The following is a 22,799-nucleotide window of genomic DNA, read 5'->3' as shown; positions in this document are numbered from 1 at the left end:
ATAGGAAGAGAGAAACAACAAACAAGGCCCCAAATGGAACTGTGGGCAGGTAAGTGTTTGGACCGCAGGATCGATAACCCTTACCCCCAAAACTCCCATTGCGCACCCCCGCTGCCCCCCTCCCCCCTTTGTTTCCCCAAATATGTGCCTGCATCGTTCAGAGCATAGCAGAATTTAGTAACTCACTCCCCAAATTCATATGGTAAATTGTGAAATCCTTAAATTCCTTAAACCTTGCATGGAAATAAACACTGAAATACATTCATATTCAATGTAATTTAATTAACAATTCATTAAGATCAAACAACACGTTTTTGTTGTAATCACACACTGACGTCCAGAGAAACATCTCTTATGAAATTCATAATAAACCACAAACTGTGACCGAGGATTTCTTCAGTGCTACTCCAATACTGCTTCCATTCCAAGATTAGTACTTGTATAGCAAAGTCAAAGACTAATGATTAAGCCTGTTTAGAAAAATATATACTGTGCTCTACAGTATTAGCATTTCATCAAAATGGAACAGAGGTCTTAAAATAATTCCAATACATTGTTTTAGTTACAAAGAAAACAATTTGTCATCTAAGCAATTTCACTCTGAAAAATCTTTGAATTCAAAGTCCTGTAACTTTATAAGACTGTCATGTACTGTAAGCTTGTGGTGACATTTTCTGCCATTTCAAAATGGACCGAGCGATTGCTGAAGAGATTCATTCTACTAGGTACAGTCTGGGTTTACTTCCACTGTATCCTCTGTGACATCATCACTGTGCGACTCTACCCTTCCAGAGATCTGGCCACACTCTTATTCACTCATTTCCTCTTGTGATGCAACAGACAGTCCCTGGACCTGGAAACTGAGCCAATCACTGACTGAGGAACCTCCACAACGGACCACAGTACTTGGGAGGGAGGGACTGAAACCGGACTAAAGTTATTTTACAGACAATATTCCAGACAATTACTTTACAGACAATCTTATGGCAAGTACACATCTAAAACTCAGCACTTGCCAGAAATTCATAGAGTTGTAGCTTGCCAAGATATCTGTTGTACTTGCTCATCATGTTCATTTGAAGAAGGTAAATTTCCTCTTCAATGGAATAGGAAGTGGAATTTATACTCTTTGCTGTGAAGCCTTTACATTTTTTTAAACTACACCTCCTAAATGCGGATTGTTCCACTCCAAATAGTATCACAGGTTGCAAAATAATTTTCTCAGCAAAGCCTGTACAGTTTTCTTCAATCCACAGAAGTCCTGAAATTCAACAAACATTTCTACAATTATTTTCAATATTTATGCTTTTTAAATATTTTTATGATTCATGATTTTTGTCTCAAGGGTTAAACCCTCTGGGCCCAAGGATAGACCAGATGCGGTCGGGAGTCCAGGTGCTTCAGAAGAGGGCCGCCAGGTGTTTCACAGGTATGTGTTCAGGCATCCAGGTGTGCTGTCAGGCATCCAGGTGTGCGTTCAGGCGTCCAGGTGTTTAGTGAGCCTGCGCACTTTCTCCTTCTTGTTCCTGTTTCCGTGCTTCTTCCAGGGCTTCCCGGCGGCTTGTTCCGGGCCTGGCGTTCCCGGGACCGCCGGACCGCTCCCAGGCTTGTATCCCATAACGCACTGCACACCCTTGGTCAGAGCCCTCACGTTCTCCTGCGGGAGACCAGAGCCGTTATTCATACAGCAGCTCAGACCAGAGCCTGTATTCATACAGCACCTCGGACCAGAGCCTGTATTCATAAAGCACCGTGGACCGGAGCCTGTATTCATACAGCACCTCAGACCAGAGTCTGTATTCATAAAGCACCTCAGACCAGAGCCTGTATTCATACAGCACCTCAGACCAGAGCCGTTATTCATACAGCACCTCAGACCAGAGCCGTTATTCATACAGCACCTCGGACCAGAGCCTGTATTCATACAGCACCTCGGACCAGAGCCTGTATTCATACAGCACCTCGGACCAGAGCCTGTATTCATAAAGCACCTCAGACCAGAGCACTGATCTGGGGTCAGTTCTACACTTTAGCTCACAGAGGACATGGAAAGGATATGGACAGGGCTGGGGGAACCTGGGGCTCTTTCCAATCGCTTATTTTTACCTCCTTTCCTTGCTTCCTTAGCTCCACCCAACGGAGGACGCAAGGAAAGGATGTGAGGATGGGGAAAAAAATCAAGGAAGCCTGCGAATTGGGCAAATGGATCGTTCTTGTTCAGTCAAGCGTCAGTTTGAAGCCACATCAAATACAGATGTGGCAAGATGGGGGAGGTGAATCCACAGGTAGATCACAATATGTCACACCTTCCGAAAAAAAAAAAACTTCCGCAAGGATTCACTCGCGTTCCTCCGCTCAAGCAAGCTTTGAGAGCCTCTATCTCCTCACTCCTAGATCCTACAAGGAGCACTTAACAGGTTGGAACGTCCTTAAAGATGGCGGACCAATCAATTTCCAGGAAAGGCGAGGAGCAAGGAGATAAGAACAGATAAAATAAGCGACTGAAATGAGCCCCATGATCCTAGATCAGCCCCCCTCCTCTGAGACCAAAGGGGAAGCCATTTTACACAGAGAGACGGGGCGGGGGGGGGGAAAGGTTACCCGGTGGAAGAAGTCTTTGTCCACGGTGTTCTCGATCCTCTTGATTTTACGCGGCCTTTTCACTTCCTGGTTGGGGTCCTGTTGCTCGGCAACGCGCCGAGGGTCAAACTTGCCGTGCTGCGGCTGGAAGTCTTCGGGGGCGATGTGGGGGGGAGGGTGGCAGTACAGCAGCTTTCCCTGTAAGAAAAATGGCGGCAGTGTGGTGTAGTGGTTAGGGAACTGGGCTTGTGACGTGAAAAAGGCTGCAGGTTCGATTCCCAGGCAGGACACTGCCGTTCTACCCTCGCATTTCTTCAGCAAACACAATTTTCCAAAGGTATAGATGGGTCTACTATGCAAAAAATGAGAAAGCTGTGCAAGTTGCTCTGGATTAGGGCGTCTGCTAAAATGCCCGTAATGTTACGCAACGTCAAACAAAATGGCCGCATGCTACCCCCCCAACCCCCCCTTTAAAAACGCACAGGGGACAGCGAGGGTGAGTTTGGAGGACTTACGCAGACGTAGTCCTTCAGCACGTAGCGCGCGGAGCGGGATTGGTCAGGCTGACCGTGCGTGGTCATGAAGCCGCGCATGTCTGAAAGGAAACGGCGGAGAAACGGCGGAGAACGTGAGCGCTGAGAGACGGGCCCGTCAGAACGGGCTATGGGTAGGGCTCAGGGATTAGGGAGAAAGCACACATAAGGGTTTTAGGATTAACTGCAGGAGTTAGGGTTTAGTATAGGAGTTATGGTTTAGGGTTAAGTGCAGGAGTAAGGGTTTAGGGTTAAGTGTAGGGTTTAGGGTTTCAAGTTTAGGGGTTAGGCTTCAGGGGTCAGGGTTAAGTGTAGGGTTTAGGAGTTAGGGTTACGGGTTAAGTGCAGGAGTTAGGGTATAGGTTTAGGGTGTAGGGTTTAGGGTGTAGGAGTTAGGGGTTAGGGGTAGGGGTCAGGGTTAAGTGTAGGGTTTATGGTGTAGGGGGTCAGGGTTAAGTGTAGGCTTTAGGGGGTAGGGGTTAGGGTTGAGGGTTTAGGGGGTAGGGGTTAAGTGTAGAGTTTAGGGTTTAGGGTGTAGGCTTTAGGGTGTAGGGGGTAGGGTTTAGGGTTTAGGGGTTCGGCGCTCACATCCGTAGGCCATGAGCAGTTCCTCGGCGGTGGGCGGGCGCTCGGGGTCTTCGTCCTCGCGCGGGCGGATGATGCTGATGCCGTACGTGCCCTCCAGCACGGCCCGGGGAACATTCTGACACACGTCACATGGTTAAGGCCCCAACTGGCCAATCATGCGCTGACATCTTCTACTGACACCTGACAGCTTGAGACTTCAGACAGCTTCAGATGGCTCTGCCAAATCGGGAGAGCTTCAACTTTTTTTGCTTCAACTCTCAACGCCCCCCACCCCCCTCCCCAACTTGGAGAACAACTGCCCTACAGACAACTTGCATTTACAACCATATAATAACAAAATTAGTTATTTCTTATCAGAGAAGTAAAAACTTAACGTTATCATGTTATTTAATCTATCCCTACACTATCCTCTCTGACTCAGTTATACGTGATTATTACACTGAGAGCAGGTATGCCTACTCCAGCAATAAAGGACTACAGATGGACATCTATATGATTGCAATTGGTGCATTTTTTTCCACCACATTATCAGTGGGCAGATCAATTTACCACCCAAAACCGTTTTCAGGGTGAGGTGAGACAGCTCTTTAAAATGGCGGACAGAGAGGATATTAAAGAGATGGCGGGAACGTGGTCCCTCATCTGGTCGATGGGGAGGATCCCGCTGCAGATCATGTCGGCCTTGGTGGACACGAAGGAGGGCATGACGAGGCCGGGGCAGTCACACAGACACAGGCCCGGCTCCACGAACAGCGTCTGCAACACAGTCACACTGCGCTCTGAAACATCACCCCATTTCACACAGTCAAACTGTGCTACAGTCAAACTGTGCTCTTACCAACATCCCATTTCACACAGTCAAACTGTGCTCTTAAACATCATCCCATTTCACCCAGTCAAACTGCGCTACAGTCAAACTGTGCTCTTACCGCCATCCCATTTTCACAGTCAAACTGCGCTCTCATCACAATTGGTTTTCATCGATTTATCAACAAATACTGATTTCCACGCCAAATATGTCTCAGCTAGAGGCAGAGAGGCTTGAGCATGTCTGAAGCACACACACGCACGCACGCACGCATGCATGAAACCCCAGACAAATTTAGGGTCTCTAAATGAAAAATCTGAAATGATCACATCCCTGGATGCGGCTCACAATATTCCAACATTCCAATAATCTCAGAACATTTTTTTTATAATCAATTTGTCTATGAGAAAATCATTCCAAAAAAAATTTTTTTTTTAATCAACAAATCAGTCAATCAGTCAAAAAAAGAAATAAACACATTGTACTGGAACAAAGAGATGTGTTCCAGGAACACAGAAACGGCAGAAATCCCTGGGTTACCTGAAAGTGCTTAGTGTGTCCAGGCGTGGCCGACACTGACACCTTCTTATTCCTGAGAAGCGTGTTAATCGTGGAACTTTTCCCAACGTTGGGATACCCAACCTAGTCAGGAGAAAAGAGAACAGGAGGAACGCTGAATGATAATAATCACAGTGCACATAATAAATCACCCCACATAAACAAGTCTGCCAAGAGAAAGAGAGACAGAGAGAGAGACATACAGCCTTACCAGTCCAACTGTAATCTGGCCTTCCTTCAGCTTGGTGCCTGAGTGGACAGTCTTGAACAGAGCCAGCAGCTCATCTTTGCTCAGGAGGCGGCTGGAGTTGTGGAAGGAGGCAGTGCCAGGGGAGCCGGTTTCCTCCTTTCCCTCCTCTTCCTCCTCCTCTTCTTCCTCTTCCTCTGATCCCTCTGAGCACGTCTGCCAGTCGCCTTCCTCCACACAGTCCTCAAACGTGTCCCTCCTCTCCTCTTCATCCACGTCTCCTCCCTCCTCCTCCTCGTCCTCCCTCGCCACCTCCTCTTCGTCACTCAGCTCCTCCTCTTCCTCACCATAGGCCTCTCCCTGTGATGTACGAATGGCTCATTAATCACCGCGTCAAAGACAGGCCCCAACGTGGCAGCTTGTTCCACTCAAACTCAAACAGAACTAATCATGGAGGCAGTCCAATAATCTAACAGGCTGAAACCTCCACTTCAACTGAAATTACACCTGTTCCGGTTTCTGTCAAAGTGGAAAGAGCAGAATAAACATGAGCACAAACAACAGATGCTGGAGCACGTACTCATAGCTACCTCAATGTTGACAACTTTTAACTCTTAAAACTAAAAAAATTAATAAATGTTCTGTAAATGTGCTCAAGCATTAGAGTTTAGATTTTTTTTTTGTAATTCAAATTTTTTATTATTTTCAAAGCGGTGCAAAATGGTACAGACACAGTACATTGCAGCTTTTTTGTACATTTTTTGAATACAGCCATTCCTTACAGGAAACACAAAATAAATAAAATGAAATAATAATTCCAATAATATAAGATAAAAACAATAATAAACAGAAGACAAGGTGGACATAAAAGGTACAGGGGTTTAGATTTTTTTAAATCATAAGGAAAAGTCTAGAAGCACCCAGCTTCCTCCCTGGCATAACCCCAGAGACATAGGGAAAACCTCTTCTCTGTCAATGGTCCCTGTGCCTCTACTACACAAAGCAGGACAGACGGAAAGACGGACGGACAGACAGACGGGCTTCCGTACCTTCTCCTCGGCCTCCAGCCGCGCGTTCTCTGCCAGGGCGGACCAGAAGACGGCCCGGATGCCGTCCCTCTCAAAGTGCCGCGCCCAGACCCGCCGCTGCTCCCGCGTCAGCAGGTCGGCCTTGTTCACCAGCAGCATGTTCTCCTTGTGCTGAGACGCCTCCTTCACATAGCGCTCCTGGGGGAGAACGGGGGAACGTGAGAACGCAGAACGAGGCCATTCAGCTCATTCTGGCTCCTCACTGAATACCCTTAAGATCTCTGCCTCTATGACATGGTAAATGGTAAATGGACTGCATTTATATAGCGCTTTTATCCAAAGCGCTTTACAATTGATGCCTCTCATTCGCCAGAGCAGTTAGGGGTTAGGTGTCTTGCTCAAGGATACTTCGACATGCCCAGGGCGGAGTTTGAACCGGCAACCCTCCGACTGCCAGACAATCGGTCTTACCTCCTGAGCTATGTCGCCCCTACATGACCCCTACATGACCTGGCAAAGCTGTTCCACACACTGTCAACCCTCTGTCCAAAGAAGTAGTGATTGACACCATATTTCAAACAGAAACCAATGTCAATGTTTGATACATAGCACATCCCTTGTCTACCCGTTCACGGTTCTTACTCTAATAAGTGCAGTACTTACGAGGTCCGGACATCGGAACAGGGAGGGGTGTCTGGCGTCCACAATCTGCACTACAAGGTCACTGCAAAACAAATCACAAGGAAGAGCGGGATCACACCACACACCAGCTCTGTGCACTACATTAACATCTCACAGGAAGCTACATCACATCTAAGAATTTAACAGACACTCCTATCCAGACGGACTTAAACAGCTGCCATTTCTTTTTTAGCGTTTGATATATGTACAGTAACAACTGGACATTAACTAACAAAACACAGGTTAGAACCTCACCCTGAAACATGATCCAATCATCACCCTCCCTCTAAAACATGATCCAATCATCACCCTCCCTCTAAAACATGATCCAATCATCACACTCCCCCTAAAACATGATCCAATCATCACCCTCCCCCTAAAACATGATCCAATCATCACCCTCCCCCTAAAACACGATCCAATCATCATCCTCCCCCTAAAACATGACCCATAAGTAACAAGGGGCCCACAGTGAGTAACTGCACACGGCAGCATAGTGTAGTGTAATGGGAACAGAGCTTGTAGGCTTTGGGTTGGATCAGTCAGTTGGGGATCTACCGTTTATACTTACTGAGCAAATTAGTTCAACCTTAATTTCTTCAATACGTATCTGACTGCATATATGTACTGTATGTAAAAACATCACCTGAGTACATCACTCTGGATAAGGGCATCTGTTACATGTAGGTGCACATCTTTCTTTCACTGTGAGCTTAAATAAAACGCTTCTGCTCCTACCTCCTCTCTATGACTCTCCAGAGCTGTCTCCAGAAGTCTAGATTCCGTTCGTATGGGGTGAGAATCAAATTCTGATCTTCTTCCAGCCTGAAAAAAAAACACACAAGCTTTGAGGTCATTTTAATAAAGAGTATGAACGTTTCAGTCTGTTGTATCTGTACTAAAAAAAATACAGTATACACATTAAAGAGGCGCTCTGCCTTTACAGAACAGCTGACTTCGTACGTGCACAAACACTACGCATTTACAGCTTTAAAGCACGAGGAGAAAACCTCTCTGCATTTCACTTTCTCATCGAAACGGTTAAGATGCCTGTTTAAGCAACAAGAAAGTCAGAGATTGGCTCACGTCGCCAGTTCCCGTCTCCACTCCAGGAAGCTGTCTCTCTCCGCCTGCTGAAGAGCTTCTGGGCTCGTGCTCTCGTCCCATTCCGGTCTGGAACACAAGACGGACCGGAGCAAAATGAGCGCTGGGGGGTCAGTACTTGTACATTGTACATGAGTATCGTTTGGACAAAGCGAAGAGGACCGCGTTCAGATTGGGCTACTAATCGGTCGGATTCGGGTAGCGAAGTGAGTACCTGCGAGGTATGCGTAGTAACTGTTTATTCTCCTCGTGGAGCTTATTAAGCCTTTTGGTCTCTTCCGACGTCAGCAGACCCGATCTGGATTCCGCAGGCACGAACTTGATGTTGAGCTTTTCTGCAAATACGCACATCACATCACTTACAGCGAAGGACACCCAGCTGGACGAACAGACGCATCAACTGGAAGTGTACAAATGTTGTTCCGCAGAGGTGGAAAGCCCAGGGGTTAGAAAGTAAAATACCTGTAATGCTGTAATTCGTCCACCTGGGAACTAATTTCACCATTTAGTTCTACCTCATGACTGAAAAATTGCGCTTAGCAAATTCAGGTGACTAGAACAAAAGACTATGGAGGACTATTACTTTCTGAACTCTGTCATTCGACATAATAATAAGTGTCCTTACCGGCTATAAACTCCGTCCCTGCGAGTTCTGCGGTGGCCAGAAAGTCGTCCAGGGAGCTCTGCTCTGTGACGGACTGCAAGTTCAGGCGCCCCCAGTCGTACCCGTCGTTCAGCTCACTCGTGTGGAGCTGTCAGTGTTAACCACAAGCGAGCATTACAGATATTGCATATAACACAAAACTTCACAACGTAAAAACTGAAACAACACAGAATTTAGTTTCGCAAGCTATCTAAAAAGCAGGTTGTATAACAACATTTTAGTAGGCTAGCTAAGCTAACTGCAAGAGCTAGTGCTGACCGGATACTACAGAGCATAACGTTACCCAAGAATCTGCACGTCTGTTGCCACGACCTGCCATAAGCCTCTCCTTTATTAAAGCTCTTCCCAGTCCCGTGCCACCACCTCCAGATTTCTTCTTTCCCATTTTGATTTTTTGCGTGGACAACGTTTAGTGGTAAAAATCACATACAATCTTCCGATTTCTCACTCAATGTAATTACCCACTTCGCTAACCCATGTAAAAGCACCATGTGAGACTTGTTTTCGTCATGGTCGGAAGTGCTACGGGACGAACCACTTACGTATATACGAAAAATAAGCCTCGAGTGATAGCAGAATATCTGAATAAAAATAAAACGTGTATCATCAACTAACAATCATTTTATCACGTGGCTCGATTAAATGACGATGTTTCATGACAAATTACTGACAAAAGAGGACATTTTACTTTTAAAATTATTTATAATGGTATGATCCAAATGTGTCTTCAAATAACCTCCCGAGTACAACAACGTCTAAAAGAAATAGTTCCAGAATGTAATCACACTATTTCCGTATGCAAAAAAATTGAAATGTGTTTTTGGTTGTGTTCTATATAACAATTTGTTTCATTCAACTCGAAACGAAGTAAATCAGTATTTTTAGATAACTGCAGAGACACTGTAAATCTATTTGCGTTGGGAAAAAATCATAAAAGTCAGATTAAAATCAGATTAATTTCTAGATTAATTCAACATTTAAAATTTAACATTCATTTAAGTAACAAAAAAGTTGTTCATTAGGCTACATCTGCGTGGATAGTACAGTGATGCTCACTGCGTAGTCGCTCCTTTGTATATCCAGCAGATGGCGGTAGTAAACAAACTTACAACATGAATCTCAAAAATCGTGGATTCAATCATTGAGAAAACGGACACCATGAATACATTTCTGCGTGAAATATTTACATTGCCAGACAAGGAATCTCCTTCCAACTACACATTAGTCCTATAAATAATATGAAAACTTAAGAAGCGTCGCACTTTATCTTCTTTTCACATTTTATTTTGTTATTAAATGACCATTATTGGCAACACCAAACACATGAACTTTAAAGCAGATAATGCTATCTTTTGCATAACATTCAATCCAAATATTGATGATTGAAACAAATCGTTTGCGGGAGAGGAGGGATTGGAGGAGCACAGGTTGTCTGCTATTTTAGTACAGCCCAGTCTTCTGCGCATTTCTGTTTTCCGTCACCCCCCCTGCTAGCGAAATGGTTCGGCCCAGTGTATATTTACAGCTGATCTTGCCATTCTCAACAGTCAACTTATGGGTATTTTGAAGCGATAGAAGTAGCTCGAGCGTAGCTCGAAAGAGATAGTTTTTGCAGCGGGAGGGCGATGTGGCATGCGCTAGATGTTCAGAATACGAATGAATTAAGAATTAGCCAGCTTAGTTTCTTTGCACTTTTGCAATTTCTGTTATATTAGCTGATATATGTCAAATGACAACATAAAACAATCACTGGTGCAATTGCATTCTGTAGCAGTCCACAGAGGGCACAGTCATATCATGCTCCCGTGGAAGAAGAATAAATTCGATCTGATCGAGGAGGACAAGCAGACGAAGCAGAAGGGTTATGCCGTCAGTCTTAACTACTCGGCGCTGACCTCCTTCGCGAAGTCCTGTCCGGAGAGTGCTCTCAACCGCGTAGGGAACATGTTTAAATCCAAGCGGAAAAAGGTGAAAATTACCAGCGACGACCCCACTTACACGGTGCTATATCTCGGGAATGCCACGACCATCCAGTCCAAAGGAGAGGGCTGCACCGACGTGGCGGTCAGCAAGATCTGGAGCAAAAGCGAAATGGGAAAGAACGGCACGAAGATGAAACTGACCATCAGTTCCCAGGGCATACGGATGGTGCATGTGGACGACAAGGCGAGACGGCCGGGACACTTGTATTTGCTGCACCGGATAACCTACTGCGTCGCGGACCCGAGACTTCCCAAGATTTTCGCTTGGATCTACAGGCACGAGATGAAGCACAAAGCGGTGATGCTGCGGTGCCACGCGGTGCTCGTGTCTAAGCCGGAGAAGGCGAAGGCGATGGCGCTGCTTCTGTATCAGACATCGGCGACCGCCCTGGCGGAGTTTAAACGGCTAAAGAGAAGGGACGACGCGAGGCACCAACAGCAGCAGCTCATAGGAGAGCAGACGATTCCACTGGTGCCCCTCAGGAAGCTGCTAAACGGGCAGTGCTATTACAAACCCCCGGTGGAGCGCAGCAGGAGCGCGCCGAAACTTGGGTCCATCACGGAGGACCTGCTCGGGGAAGAGGAAGAGGAGAAAGCCATGCACTTTGAGTGCGAGGACATTCTAGACACCGACGACGACGACAGCTTGGACAGTGGGAAGCAAGAGCTCTCTCAGATCATCAACGACCTGGGAGAGATGTGCATTGGGAACGACGTGCAGACCTTGAAAGCGGACCTGCGGGTAACTCGGCTGCTCTCGGGCGAAAGCACGGGGAGCGAGTCGTCGATAGAAAGTAACCAGGAAACCATTCCTGTTCCTAACGGCTTCGAAGAGAGAAAAATTCAGGAGACTGTTTGACTGTATATTGCTTTTTTTCAAGAGCCAAAAACCGAATCCACTACAAACTATTACCTTTTTTAATTTAACGTCGCGTCCATCGCAAGGGTCGTGTATGACTGTAGAATTACGTGCCTCCTCATTAAAATGACTTGAAAATGTACTGTAAAGATTTAAAGGATGTTCGATTCTGGACAGTCGCACAACGAGACACTACATGCAACTGAATGGTTCTCTTGCGAGCAGGAGGCCATAAAGACCGGAGAAGTTACGCTGTGCGTTCTGAAATGTTTACGCACTGCGCGAGCCATCACTCCCATCAAGTTAGAAGGATTGTATCTGATCGAAGCATGTTTACCACCAGACTTTTTTTTTTTTTCCTCTTAAGAGATGCCAAAATTAGATTCAGATAACTCCGTACCTAAAAGGTTCTCACACATCCACCAGGGAGAACTTTACACACTCCCTTTAATTCGGCTGTTTTTCTATTATTTGTTTTTATTATAATTATTTTTTGCACTGGTGTGAACTTATGTTGAGTGTAACGTTATTACTTTGTACATAGTATTGTTCTTCTCATGAATGTTGTCATGACATGCTATATCTTTGCTGTGCAAAAGAAAACATGTGTATTAAGGTGTACATAGTAAAAGAATTATATGTACATAAATATCTGTTATTTTTTAAAGATGTGATATGTTTATTGTGAACCTCACAAATTTACCAATAAAAAAAAGACGATTCTAAAAAAAAATGAGACGTGCAGTAGCCATGCGCTAAAATTGCTTTCCGTCTCTCGGTTTGGTGGGAAACTGAGTAGAACATTCCAGCAGAGAATATGAGTTTGTGAGGTAGCCTTCAGCTTAATATAACATGTAGGTGGGTTGCAGCTGTGTTGCTGTGGGCCAGTCTAGTACATGCCCGTTTCCTTGGGATGCAGCCTGGTAGGGATCACTGTTAACTGTCATGCTGTCACAGACGGCCTTTTCCTTCCTATGCACTAATCTGCTGAAACATCCATCGCTTCATCTTCTGTGTTTAGCACAGCGCAGAAGCCGTTTATGAGCGTGAACAGAAGTCGTCGCATTTCTCGACCTTGTCACAGCGATGCAGTGGCAGTGGTTTTCCAGGTTCTGTCAGTTGGTGTAACTCTTTAAACAAAACAAAACAAAACCAAAAAAAAAAAAAAAACAGGACAGCACCTTGAATTATTAGTCATAATAAAAAAAAAGCATCTTCAGGATGGTCTGTGAGCACAGCGTTCTGAGCATGTGCAGAGAGGTAACTCCACGGCACGTTCCGGAGGACTGTGTGGGAGCAGTGGCGAACGGGACATGCAGGAGGTCTGTAATCTTAACTGTGATGCATTTCCGCGGGCCTCCGTCGGCCCTCCGTCGGCCCGGTCGGCCCTGCTTTTTCCATCACATCCAGCTGCAGGGCCCTCACCGGTGAGCTCTTCCGCACCCCGGTCCGTGTGGGGAGCGCAGACAATGCTCGTCGGACGTCCCGTTCTGTTTCATTACACAGGAAGTTGGGGGGGGGGGGGGGGGCGTGAGTTGCACGACAGCAACAACAAGGTCACTTCCTGTCAGAGGGGACATTGTCCTGTTTGAATCACTCCACTGGCTGTGAGAGAAATCTCAGCTGACTGGAAGCCGGTGCTGCTGAAGCCAGGCAGGCCGCTGGCATTTCCTCTTACTTGTTTACCACAGAACACAGGTGCCAAGCTCCTGTCCTGGAAGGGCCGCAGTGCCTGCTGATTTTTTTTTTGGGGGGTGTTGTCAGCGTGAGTGATTAATTCAAGTCATTGATTGGCTGAGGAATCCACACGACTTGTTCTCAAGGTCTTAACTGGTAGCTGATTGAAAGCAAACCAGAAAAACCTGCTGACACCGTGACCATCTTTAACAGTCCTGTCATACAAAGCTCACGTTTGTTCCACCGCTAACATTAGTGTTGATCAGGGCTGCCCAGCCCTGTTCCTGGAGATCTATACCATCCTGTAGTCCTTTCACTCCAGCCCTAACAAAGCACACCTGACTCTACTAATTGCCAGCTCCACAAGAACTCTAGCTGTGGAATGAGGTGTGTTCTTTTAGGGTTGCAGCGAAAATCGACAGGATGGTAGATCTCCAGGAGCAGGGTTGGGCAGCCCCGGTGTGGGTGATGTGGCAGAATTCCAGAGCAGGATTACTCTGGGAAGCTCAGGAATGTTTACTCTTTGATGCTCACTAGTACGGAGACAATTCCACAGGAGCTGCCGGGCTACACGCCTGTAACCGGAATTCTATCAAAATTTGTCCTTAACTTTGGGCTAAACAATTAAAAGCAAGAATTATTATTATGTTCACAAATACGGTTTGGCAAAGTTGAGCCATGACTGTGAAACAAACTCGCCAAACTGACTTTGTGAAGTAAAAAGTGAAACATCTTGTGTTTCCTTGTATGTCAGCGTTAATGACAAAAGTTGATTAAATACAGGCCAGTGTTCTGTCCAAGGGTTCAATAGCAGTACAATAGCACGTATTTAAACCAACAAAAAGGTCCTTGTGCCACTGTTCACCCAGGGGTCTCAGATACGGTGACAGGGACCAACTATATTAACTTGTTTTTGTCCCACTGCTTTTGCTCATTACAATTCAACCTCTGAAACACAGTCACTAAGTTCTTGATTAGACACTTGTAATGTCTGTTCAGGGATGACATACACCCTGAGGATACAATATGTCATAAATGGCTACAGAATGTATGCCATAAAAAAAAAATCAATGTTTCATATTCGTGACCCAGGAATTGAATGACACAAGAACAACTAATGCGTACCTTTTCTGTGCTATGTGCTATATTTCCCATGGAAAGAGGTTAAACTATTTTAATTGATTGAATTATGTAACGACAGGTAAATTCAGTGGGGTCATACTTGCTGAAACTGTGTTCACCTGGGCACTGAAGCTGTCTGTGCAAAATTAATAGTTTTAATAACAGTGGAGATTTCTGATAGACAAACCTTCATGGTGTAAATAGGCACGAGGAAAACAAATAGGAAAGAACTAAATGTTTTCAACAACTTTAATCAGTTGAGAGACCGGCTGTAACAAAAACCAGCATGCGAGGGGGTGGTGGTAGTGGTGGTGCAGGGGGAGGGGGGGGGGCGGGTGTTGAGAACTCCTGTTCTAACCACTGCAGTGTGTTTACCTTACTATTGCTGGACCCGCCAGTGGTACTGAGAGCCAATGGAGACGACCCCCATATCATCTCGAGTGCAAATGATAACGGCACGAAGAGATCAAATTTGCGAAAAGTCCTCCAGGGTGTTTTTCGCGAACTGCTTGTTTTGCATTGAGATCCGCTGGCGCTTTGCTGAAGCACCATCCTCTACTGATGAGTCACACAGTTAAATAGATAATCGTTCCCGCGCGCAAACGCACGCACACACACACGCAAGGCGCCCGAATCCGAGATTGCGGTCAACGGTGGCAGTCCGTCACGGCCGCGAGACGAGAGACGCTGGGAGTAAACCCTCGAATCGCATCTGTTTGTGTCCGGCTGGAAGCTTCGAAACGCGCATTAAGCAGTGCGTTCAGCGGCGCGAGACGCTGGGGAACAACTCAGTCACGTCTCCGTGCGCAGCTGGAAGCTTCGAAAGGCACAACGGTCGGTAACGATATGGAATGATAAGACTTGACAAGGAACGATAATCTTTTTCTGAGCTCCATGGCTGTTTAGGACACAGAGAGCAACATCTCTGAATTCACACCACGCATGCTCCACTCAAGGTCTAACGTCTGTCTTGTGGGCAAATTTAATTGCTCGTGGATTCTGGCTTCCAGAAGAGCAGTAAAATGTAATGATTTTTTATTTTTATTTTTTTTTTTTGCAGCAAAGACTGCTGCTCTTCTATTTATATCACAAAAAGGCACATTAAAAATGTGCTGCAGATGTCTTTTTAAATGCTGCACATATAAACATTTTTGTACCATCAAAGGACATCGTAACTAGCAAGCTGTCCGTCAGTAATTCAGCCACTAAAGTAAAAAAAACAACAAAAAAAAAAACAGAACATAATCACAAACAATAATGAAACTGGAAATATATTTGAAAGCAAATTAAACACACCCTCGTAGTAATCAGATTCTTCCCGTCAAAGCAGTAGTGATAAAAGTTCACATGAGGCATTGCGTGATAAGCATCTTACACGCCTATTGCCCACAGACACACACTTCAGTGTAACTTTCTCACAGTGTACATACAGGCCCTGTAGGACTCGTTATGTGCTCTGTCAGAGCTGAATTAACACAGGGCATGGTGAGGGTTCAGTGACTGTTGGGCCTGCCTGTCCACACGCTGGAGTCCAGTAACACGTTTACGTAACGTTATAAAGCTCTGCTGTGGTATCGGGCTCAATCCCAGAATGCTCTGTTTTCACACCGATGCGTATAAAAAAAACAATTTCACTTATTATTACCAAATGTTGCCATGTCAGCAGTTTTCTTTCCCAGTTGGGCTACTTTGAAGACGAGCCCGTGGGTGAAAGGGAGTTTTTTCGACCCCCCCGTTCCCCCCCTCCCAAATTGAATTCCTCTCTACGTCACAGCGTGTTCTCTTTGGGCCGGTCTCTGACCCGTGTGGGCGGGTTTTAACAGGCCGCTTGCGCTGGAAATATTTTTCTAACCTGGCAACACTGATTGTAAAAAAAAAAAGCGGGAATTACACGCACATAAACACACGCTAATGCAAACAGCGTTTGACCGCGATTACTTCTCTGTTTATATATAAATAAAAAAACACATAAAAGATTTTATATGTTCAAACCGCATGCTTGTTTGCACACATCTTCATTTGTATATACTCTGGACAGGTTAACATTTTGCATATGAGCATTTTCATATACCCAAAGTGCATAGACATTGTCAGTGTGTTTTTTATTGTTTGTTTGTTTTTCTCTCAAATCTGTTTTTAATGACACCCCACAGTCGAGCTGCACTCTGAGTGCCTGAATCATTTCCCTGTATTTACAGGAAACAGGTACTGTATGATTCAGAATTTCCTCTAACGAGTTATCAGGTGACAGACCGCATCCGAATAAAAAAGTAGCGCCACTTTGGCTTGACTACACGCCGCAAGCCCTCTCCCCCTGGACGGAAATGTCGCGCTTAAAAAGAAGTAAACCGAGGGAATAAATTGTACGTTTTGCAGCTCTCAGTGAAGACCCGTTTGATAACATCTGCTTTGCAAAGTGTACCCAGGGAAATAGAACAGGAAAGGAAATACACTGAAAATATATTGGAGTAATATATATTATATATTAATTCCAGTACAATGGGTAAGGAACTGGACTTGTAACCTAAAGGTTGCAGGTTTGATTCATGGCTAAGACACTGTCGTTGTACTCTTGAGCAAGGTACTTAACCTACATTGCTTCAGTATATAATCCAGCTGTATTAATGGATGTAGAGTAAATGCCATGTAAAATGTTCTGTAAGTTGCTCTGGATAAGAGCGTCTGCTAAAATGCCTGTAATGTAATGTAATATATTGCAACATATTACACTGTTAATCATCACAATATGATAGAAGTATACATACTAAGGTCTAAATAATTTTGTCATAAGGCTGTTGTAATGTGTGCAGCAACTATTTTAGAATGGATTCAAAATAACCTGGTCATAAAATGACAGTAATAAGCTGTCATAACTGATTATGGCAGGTGTATGTCATGCTTATGAGTTGTGTAGGCTTTATAGCACACAGTTCCAATGACACCTTACCATTATCAGATAACAAAACAATGACTTGCCTTCATCAAGTATAACACCATCAATCACCAATTGATGTGCACACCAATTTCCTTTTTATACACAGAGGCACGATGAGAAAATTATTTTGGGGAACTTGGGAAATTAATTTATACAGGAGCTTCATCTGTGATGTTTTTGTCATTAAAGTTAAATATGAAAACATAAAAGCGTCTGTGTGTGTGTGCGTGTGTGAAGTCAAGTAAATCATCTCAACTGAATGCTGCAGACAGTACCTTTCCATCTGAGAAGCTCTTCTCCGTGCCGAACGGTCAGTCTGTTTTAGGAGGAGCTTGTGCTCTTCTCCCAAGTTGATTGTGAAATTATTAAGGGCAGTGCCCAACATGGCGGAAGATCTTGTTTTTAACACAAGGCTTTCCCCCTAGAGAGTAGCACATTATACTCGGCTATTTTTGGACTTCCGTTTGATGAGGACTGAAGGGGGGGGGGGGGGGGGGGTCAGTAACAATAAAAGAAGAGCAGGGGGAGTCACGGGGCGGGTCTTCATTTGGGAATTTCATTCAGGACGAGCGACACAAAGCGGGCGATTGTCTTTCAGGGTTTATTTAATTCTCTGGTTAATTTCACTTTGAGGAAAAGAGCACGTACACAAGTACACGCACACACACACACTCTCTCTCTCTCTCTCACACACACACACACACGCTCTAACACACTCTCTCTCTCCCCCTCTCTCACACACACACACACACACACACACTAACAGTATCTCTCTCTCACACACGCACTAACACACTCTCTCTCCCCCTCTCTCTCTCACACACACACGCACTAACAGTCTCTCTCTCTCTCACACACACACGCACTAACACATTCTCTCTTCCTCTCTCTCTCCCACACACACACACTCTCTCCCCCTCTCTCTCACACACGCACACGCACTAACAGTCTCTCTCTCACACACGCACTAACACATTCTCTCTTCCTCTCTCTCTCCCACACACACACACTAACACACTCTCTCTCCCCTCTCTCTCACACTCACACACCCACATTCTCTCTCACACACACACGCACTAACAGTCTCAACCTCTCTCACACCAACACACACATTTTTTGCATTTTTGTGCAAAAAAAAAAAGCCCTGTTGTGTTGCACCCAGAGACACGTTCCTCCCGTGCAGACGTTCTGCGATGGGGGATGCTGCAGCACCATAATCACACACAAACAGCCTTACAGTCATTACTAGATCACTGGACCTGGAATCCACTCAGTGAGACGCCAGACTCTGATCGCTACACCTGGGTCACGGCCGCTGAGATCGCGGTCAGCTTATCCCTGCGCAGTCAGCTTATCCGTGCGCAGTTAGCCTATCCATGCGCAGTCAGCTTATCCGTGCGCAGTCAGCCTATCCGTGAGCAGTCAGCCTATCCGTGAGCAGTCAGCTTATCCGTGCGCAGTCAGCCTATCTGTGCGCAGTCAGCCTACCCGTGCGCAGTCAGCCTACCCGTGCGCAGTATGCAGAAGTGTGATGTTTTAACACCGGTCTTTTCTGGCTGTTCAACCGCTTTCTTGTGTTCTCACATTTTATATGAATTCAAAACAGATCCAACCCAAGTTTATTTATACAGCGCAGTTAACTTAGCACTTCTTACAATGTACTTCACAGCGAACAGGCAGCTTAAACTGCCCATAAAATCAAATTAAAAAAAACTCCCAACCCGGCAGTTTGAACCTTCTTAGACCCGCCCGCCTTCTCTGAGTGGCCCTGATTGGTCAGAAATAAACCGTAACAGAGGGAATGTTTCTCAAGTGATAAAGGCTTCAACTACTCTTGTTTTACTTGATGACTCACCTTTTTTTTTCACCCTTACTTGAGGGTTGGAAGGGACCGAGGAGACCTCACACAGGTGTGGCGGAAATGACAAAAATTAGCAACCGGTTTCCCTCACGTTCCAATGACCCCCAGGCCACACGAACAAGCGGAACGTGAGCTACGCCTGTGCTTCCCGTTTCAAAATCACACTCAAAAAAAAAAAACGGATCTTTGGCTTGTCTCTTTCGGTCTTAATGAAACCCTACATGTTAGGTGTTTAAAGGGTGTGAGAGCTCCCCGACTGAACCACTTTGAACCTTTTGGAGCCGTTTCTCCTGAGGCGTGGATGAAAAGAGAGGCAATCAGAAACAATCAACACGTGACATATTACAAATGCTGAATGCTTTAACATTTAAGCATTTCACGTTTAACAGGCTATGGAGTGTTTAAAAAAAGAGATCACGGTAATTCGCACTAATCCACAAGTGCAAAGCAGTTAATAACAAATGCTCCCAAAGGATGTTTACAAGAAAAAGTTTGGATGAGAGGGGGAGGTTGGGGTTTTGCCTACTTTTAAAATTAACTGCAATTGCAGAACACAGTGACCACACAGCAACCTAGATATGGCAGACAAGAACTGTTTGGGCTGCAGTACAGGGTGTCCTGGCTGACGTAGGACTCAAAACTAGAGCAACGCTGGCAGGCTGAGCTGATGAAGATTCAGACAGACATCCTGGTTGCAGCTTTTCGGTAGAATTAAGGTGAAAAGCTCGCTTGGTATCAGGACTGTGAAACAGGAGGAGCCAGAGAGCACGAAACCTACCCGTTCAACGGGAAATTTCCCTTTCAACGTAATGGGGTCTCAAGTGATTTCTTTTTTTAAAATCAATAGCACAGAAAGCTGTACGATACATTTGGTTCTGCCGCAACCGCACAGGCATTAATTTAGTGGATGCTTGGAGGACGGAGCGTAGCACAGCGGGTAAGGAACTGGGCTTGTAACCGAAAGGTCGCAGGTTTGATTCCCGGGTAAGGACACTGCCGTTGTACCCTTGAGCAAGGTACTTAACCGAAATTGCTTCAGTATATATCCAGCTGTATAAATGGATACAATGTAAAAATGCTGTGTAAAAGTTGTGTAAGTCGCTCTGGATAAGAGCGTCTGCTAAATGCCTGTAATGTAATGCTGGGCCTGCAACCGCAAACGAAACAACCGCCACCACAGGGAACCAATGGCACCTGAACATGAACCGCCATCGGCAGTTAGTTTTTTGTAACGGAAGAGAAGCGACGTTTGGAATTTTCCACCCGGCCCTTACAGACGGTCGCGCGTCGTCTTCATCGCGATAAGGCGGCACTGCAGGGCCACACGCCGCTAAGCCAGCCAGCTCGCGTCTTCACCTCCGAGAGATAAGGCCAGGATGTTGCGTCAGCGCCTCTCGCCGTATGACTGTGCAGAGAACCCGGCGCGAGCCAGAAGAGACAGAGAGGTGCGTAAAACCCTTTCTGTAGTCCCTCGGAAAAAAAATGATAAACTTCAGATTTATGCGGGCTGGCCGTGCGAAACGATGCGTAGGAAAAGCCGCTAATTCCTTCTGAGGCCGACCGGGACACCTTAAGCCGCCGTACGCCTCGGGGGCACGCTCGAGCGGCTAAAGGCTCAATCACAGAGGCTTCGCTTTCTAAATTAACACCAACAACAACGCACCGCGCGCTCGCCGGAGAGCGGGACGGCTTCATTCTGTGGAATCGCCCGTTTTTTTTTTTTTTGGGGGGGGGGGGGGGCTGATTGCGGATTCGCTTGAGTTAGCCCCGCGACAAATTGGGAGCAGGAATTGCATTAGCATAATCAAGGGCGACGCAATCTTTCAAATCAAATTATAAAAGCAATGGAGGATGATTACTCATCAAGGCAAACACCGTGGACACTGTTTCCCCCCGAACAATGAGAAAGGTCATTAGGCATAACGAGCAGGTCTGCTTGAAATTGCACTGATGGAAAAGCGTAGGCAGAGATGACCCACAAAAAAGGTAATTAAAAGGAAGCAAGATCACAAGGAGGCCGCCGAATATGAAATGTTTATTTATTTATGCTCAGTTACTGAGACGTGCACGTCGATGGGAGGAAAGGTGAAAAAGTGCGAGAGAAGCTGTTCAATCAGAAGATCGTCAGCAGCGTCCCTCGGCACTGGTGCTTCCCTTGTTTGGTCGCTGTACGTGGTTCTGAAAGATAAGAAGTTACCCGAAACCTCCGGAAAGTGTTCTGTCCCACCCTCAGGCCTCTTGCCAGCAGAACACCCCGTCTCCTTAAAGACACCACCGTGGAATACGCGACCGCGTCTCCCAGAAATCCATTCTGCCAGGCCGGGCTGTCAGGTGACGGGCCGTTGCCGTGGCAGTGCCGTTAGCCTCTTTCTGAGGAGCGTGCACATAATTAAATCCCATGCAGGGCACCCCCCTGCCCCCCCCCCCCGCACCCCCGCCCCCAGCCCTGCCCCCTGCCCCCCCCCCCCGGCTCAGAGATGACGCAAGTGAGTCGTAAGCGCAGGCGTCGCACCTGACGATTGACGACACGCTGCCACCAGATTTATTCTGCAATATCTCTCTCTCTCTCTCTCCCCTCTACATTCTCTTTCCCCCTCTCTCTCTCTCTCTCTCCCCTCTACATTCTCTTTCCCCCTCTCTCTCTTCCCTCTATATTCTCTTTCCCCCTCTCTCTCTCTCTCTCTCTCTCCCCTCTACATTCTCTTTCCCCCTCTCTCTCTGTCTCTCTCCCCTCTACACTTTCCCCCTCTCTCTCTGTATTCTCCCCTATACACTTCCCCCTCTCTCTCCCTCTACTCTTTCCCCTCTCTCTCTGTCTCTCTCCCCTCTACACTTTCCCCCCTCTCTCTCCCCTCTACATTCTCTTTCCCCCTCTCTCTCTGTCTCTCTCTCTCCCCTCTACATTCTCTTTCCCCCTCTCTCTCTGTCTCTCTCTCTCTCTCTCCCCTCTACACTCTCTTTCCCATTCAGCCCATCTAGAACAGAAGAACATAATAACACATAATGAGGAGAGCAGGCCATTCAGCCCAGCCAGGCTTATAATGTACACACAGGCCAGGCAGCGTTCAGCAGCGCGTCAAGCCTGGACACCCTGGGGGTCTCTGCCTTAGCGTGTGACGCACTGTACACCGAATGGGGTGACATGTCACAATCACATGACACCAGGGAAACACACCAACACGGGCCTCTAATACCAATAACACAGGCCCCATTATCCGTCCTGCTGTCTGGTGTTCACAGGCTGCCCGTTGGCCCACTGTCACAACACACTGCTTAATTTTTTAATAGTTTTTTTTTTAGGTTTGAGCACACTGATCAGACTGTGGCTCGTACTTGAAGCAAACCAGCGGCCTCATCACATTACATTACATTATTAACACAGGCACTCTTATCAAACTCTTTACATCCACTTCTACAGTAGGACATATACTGAAGGTTAGAATACCTTGAGCAGTGTTCCCTTGAGCAAGACCAGCTCCTCCCCCATTATAGTCCACCCTCCATGTTTACATAACACTCTGGCGAGAATAAGGGAGGGGAAGCAAAAAAAAAAAAAATGCTTGAAATTATGACGAATGATGACAAGGGCGAGGAAACGAACACGGCGAACGAGAGGTCCTCTCCTTTCCTCC

The 22,799-nt window shown here is 46.1% G+C and overlaps 2 protein-coding genes across 2 annotated transcripts; one reads left to right on the top strand and one right to left on the bottom strand.

The window, feature by feature from the left end:
* Window positions 1-261: 261 nt before the first annotated feature.
* Window positions 262-9,265, bottom strand: lsg1 (large 60S subunit nuclear export GTPase 1). Its single transcript, XM_064330043.1, has 14 exons — window positions 9,015-9,265; window positions 8,693-8,819; window positions 8,282-8,402; window positions 8,050-8,136; window positions 7,702-7,788; window positions 6,946-7,006; window positions 6,304-6,480; window positions 5,279-5,614; window positions 5,050-5,151; window positions 4,314-4,457; window positions 3,702-3,825; window positions 3,096-3,175; window positions 2,602-2,778; window positions 262-1,657 (listed from the first exon to the last, which is right to left on the bottom strand). Exons 1-14 carry the CDS (start codon window positions 9,114-9,116, stop codon window positions 1,478-1,480), a joined length of 1,905 nt encoding a protein of 634 aa, XP_064186113.1. The 5' UTR covers window positions 9,117-9,265; the 3' UTR covers window positions 262-1,477.
* A 1,005-nt stretch (window positions 9,266-10,270) lies between these two features.
* On the top strand, window positions 10,271-12,239 carry fam43a (family with sequence similarity 43 member A). The gene has a single exon (XM_064330045.1). It carries the CDS (start codon window positions 10,454-10,456, stop codon window positions 11,570-11,572), a length of 1,119 nt encoding a protein of 372 aa, XP_064186115.1. The 5' UTR covers window positions 10,271-10,453; the 3' UTR covers window positions 11,573-12,239.
* The last annotated feature ends 10,560 nt before the right edge of the window (window positions 12,240-22,799 follow it).

Source organism: Anguilla rostrata, chromosome 4 (genome assembly GCF_018555375.3).
Source record: "Anguilla rostrata isolate EN2019 chromosome 4, ASM1855537v3, whole genome shotgun sequence".
NCBI lineage: Eukaryota > Metazoa > Chordata > Actinopteri > Anguilliformes > Anguillidae > Anguilla > Anguilla rostrata.
This window is presented reverse-complemented; position numbering and strand designations above follow the sequence as displayed.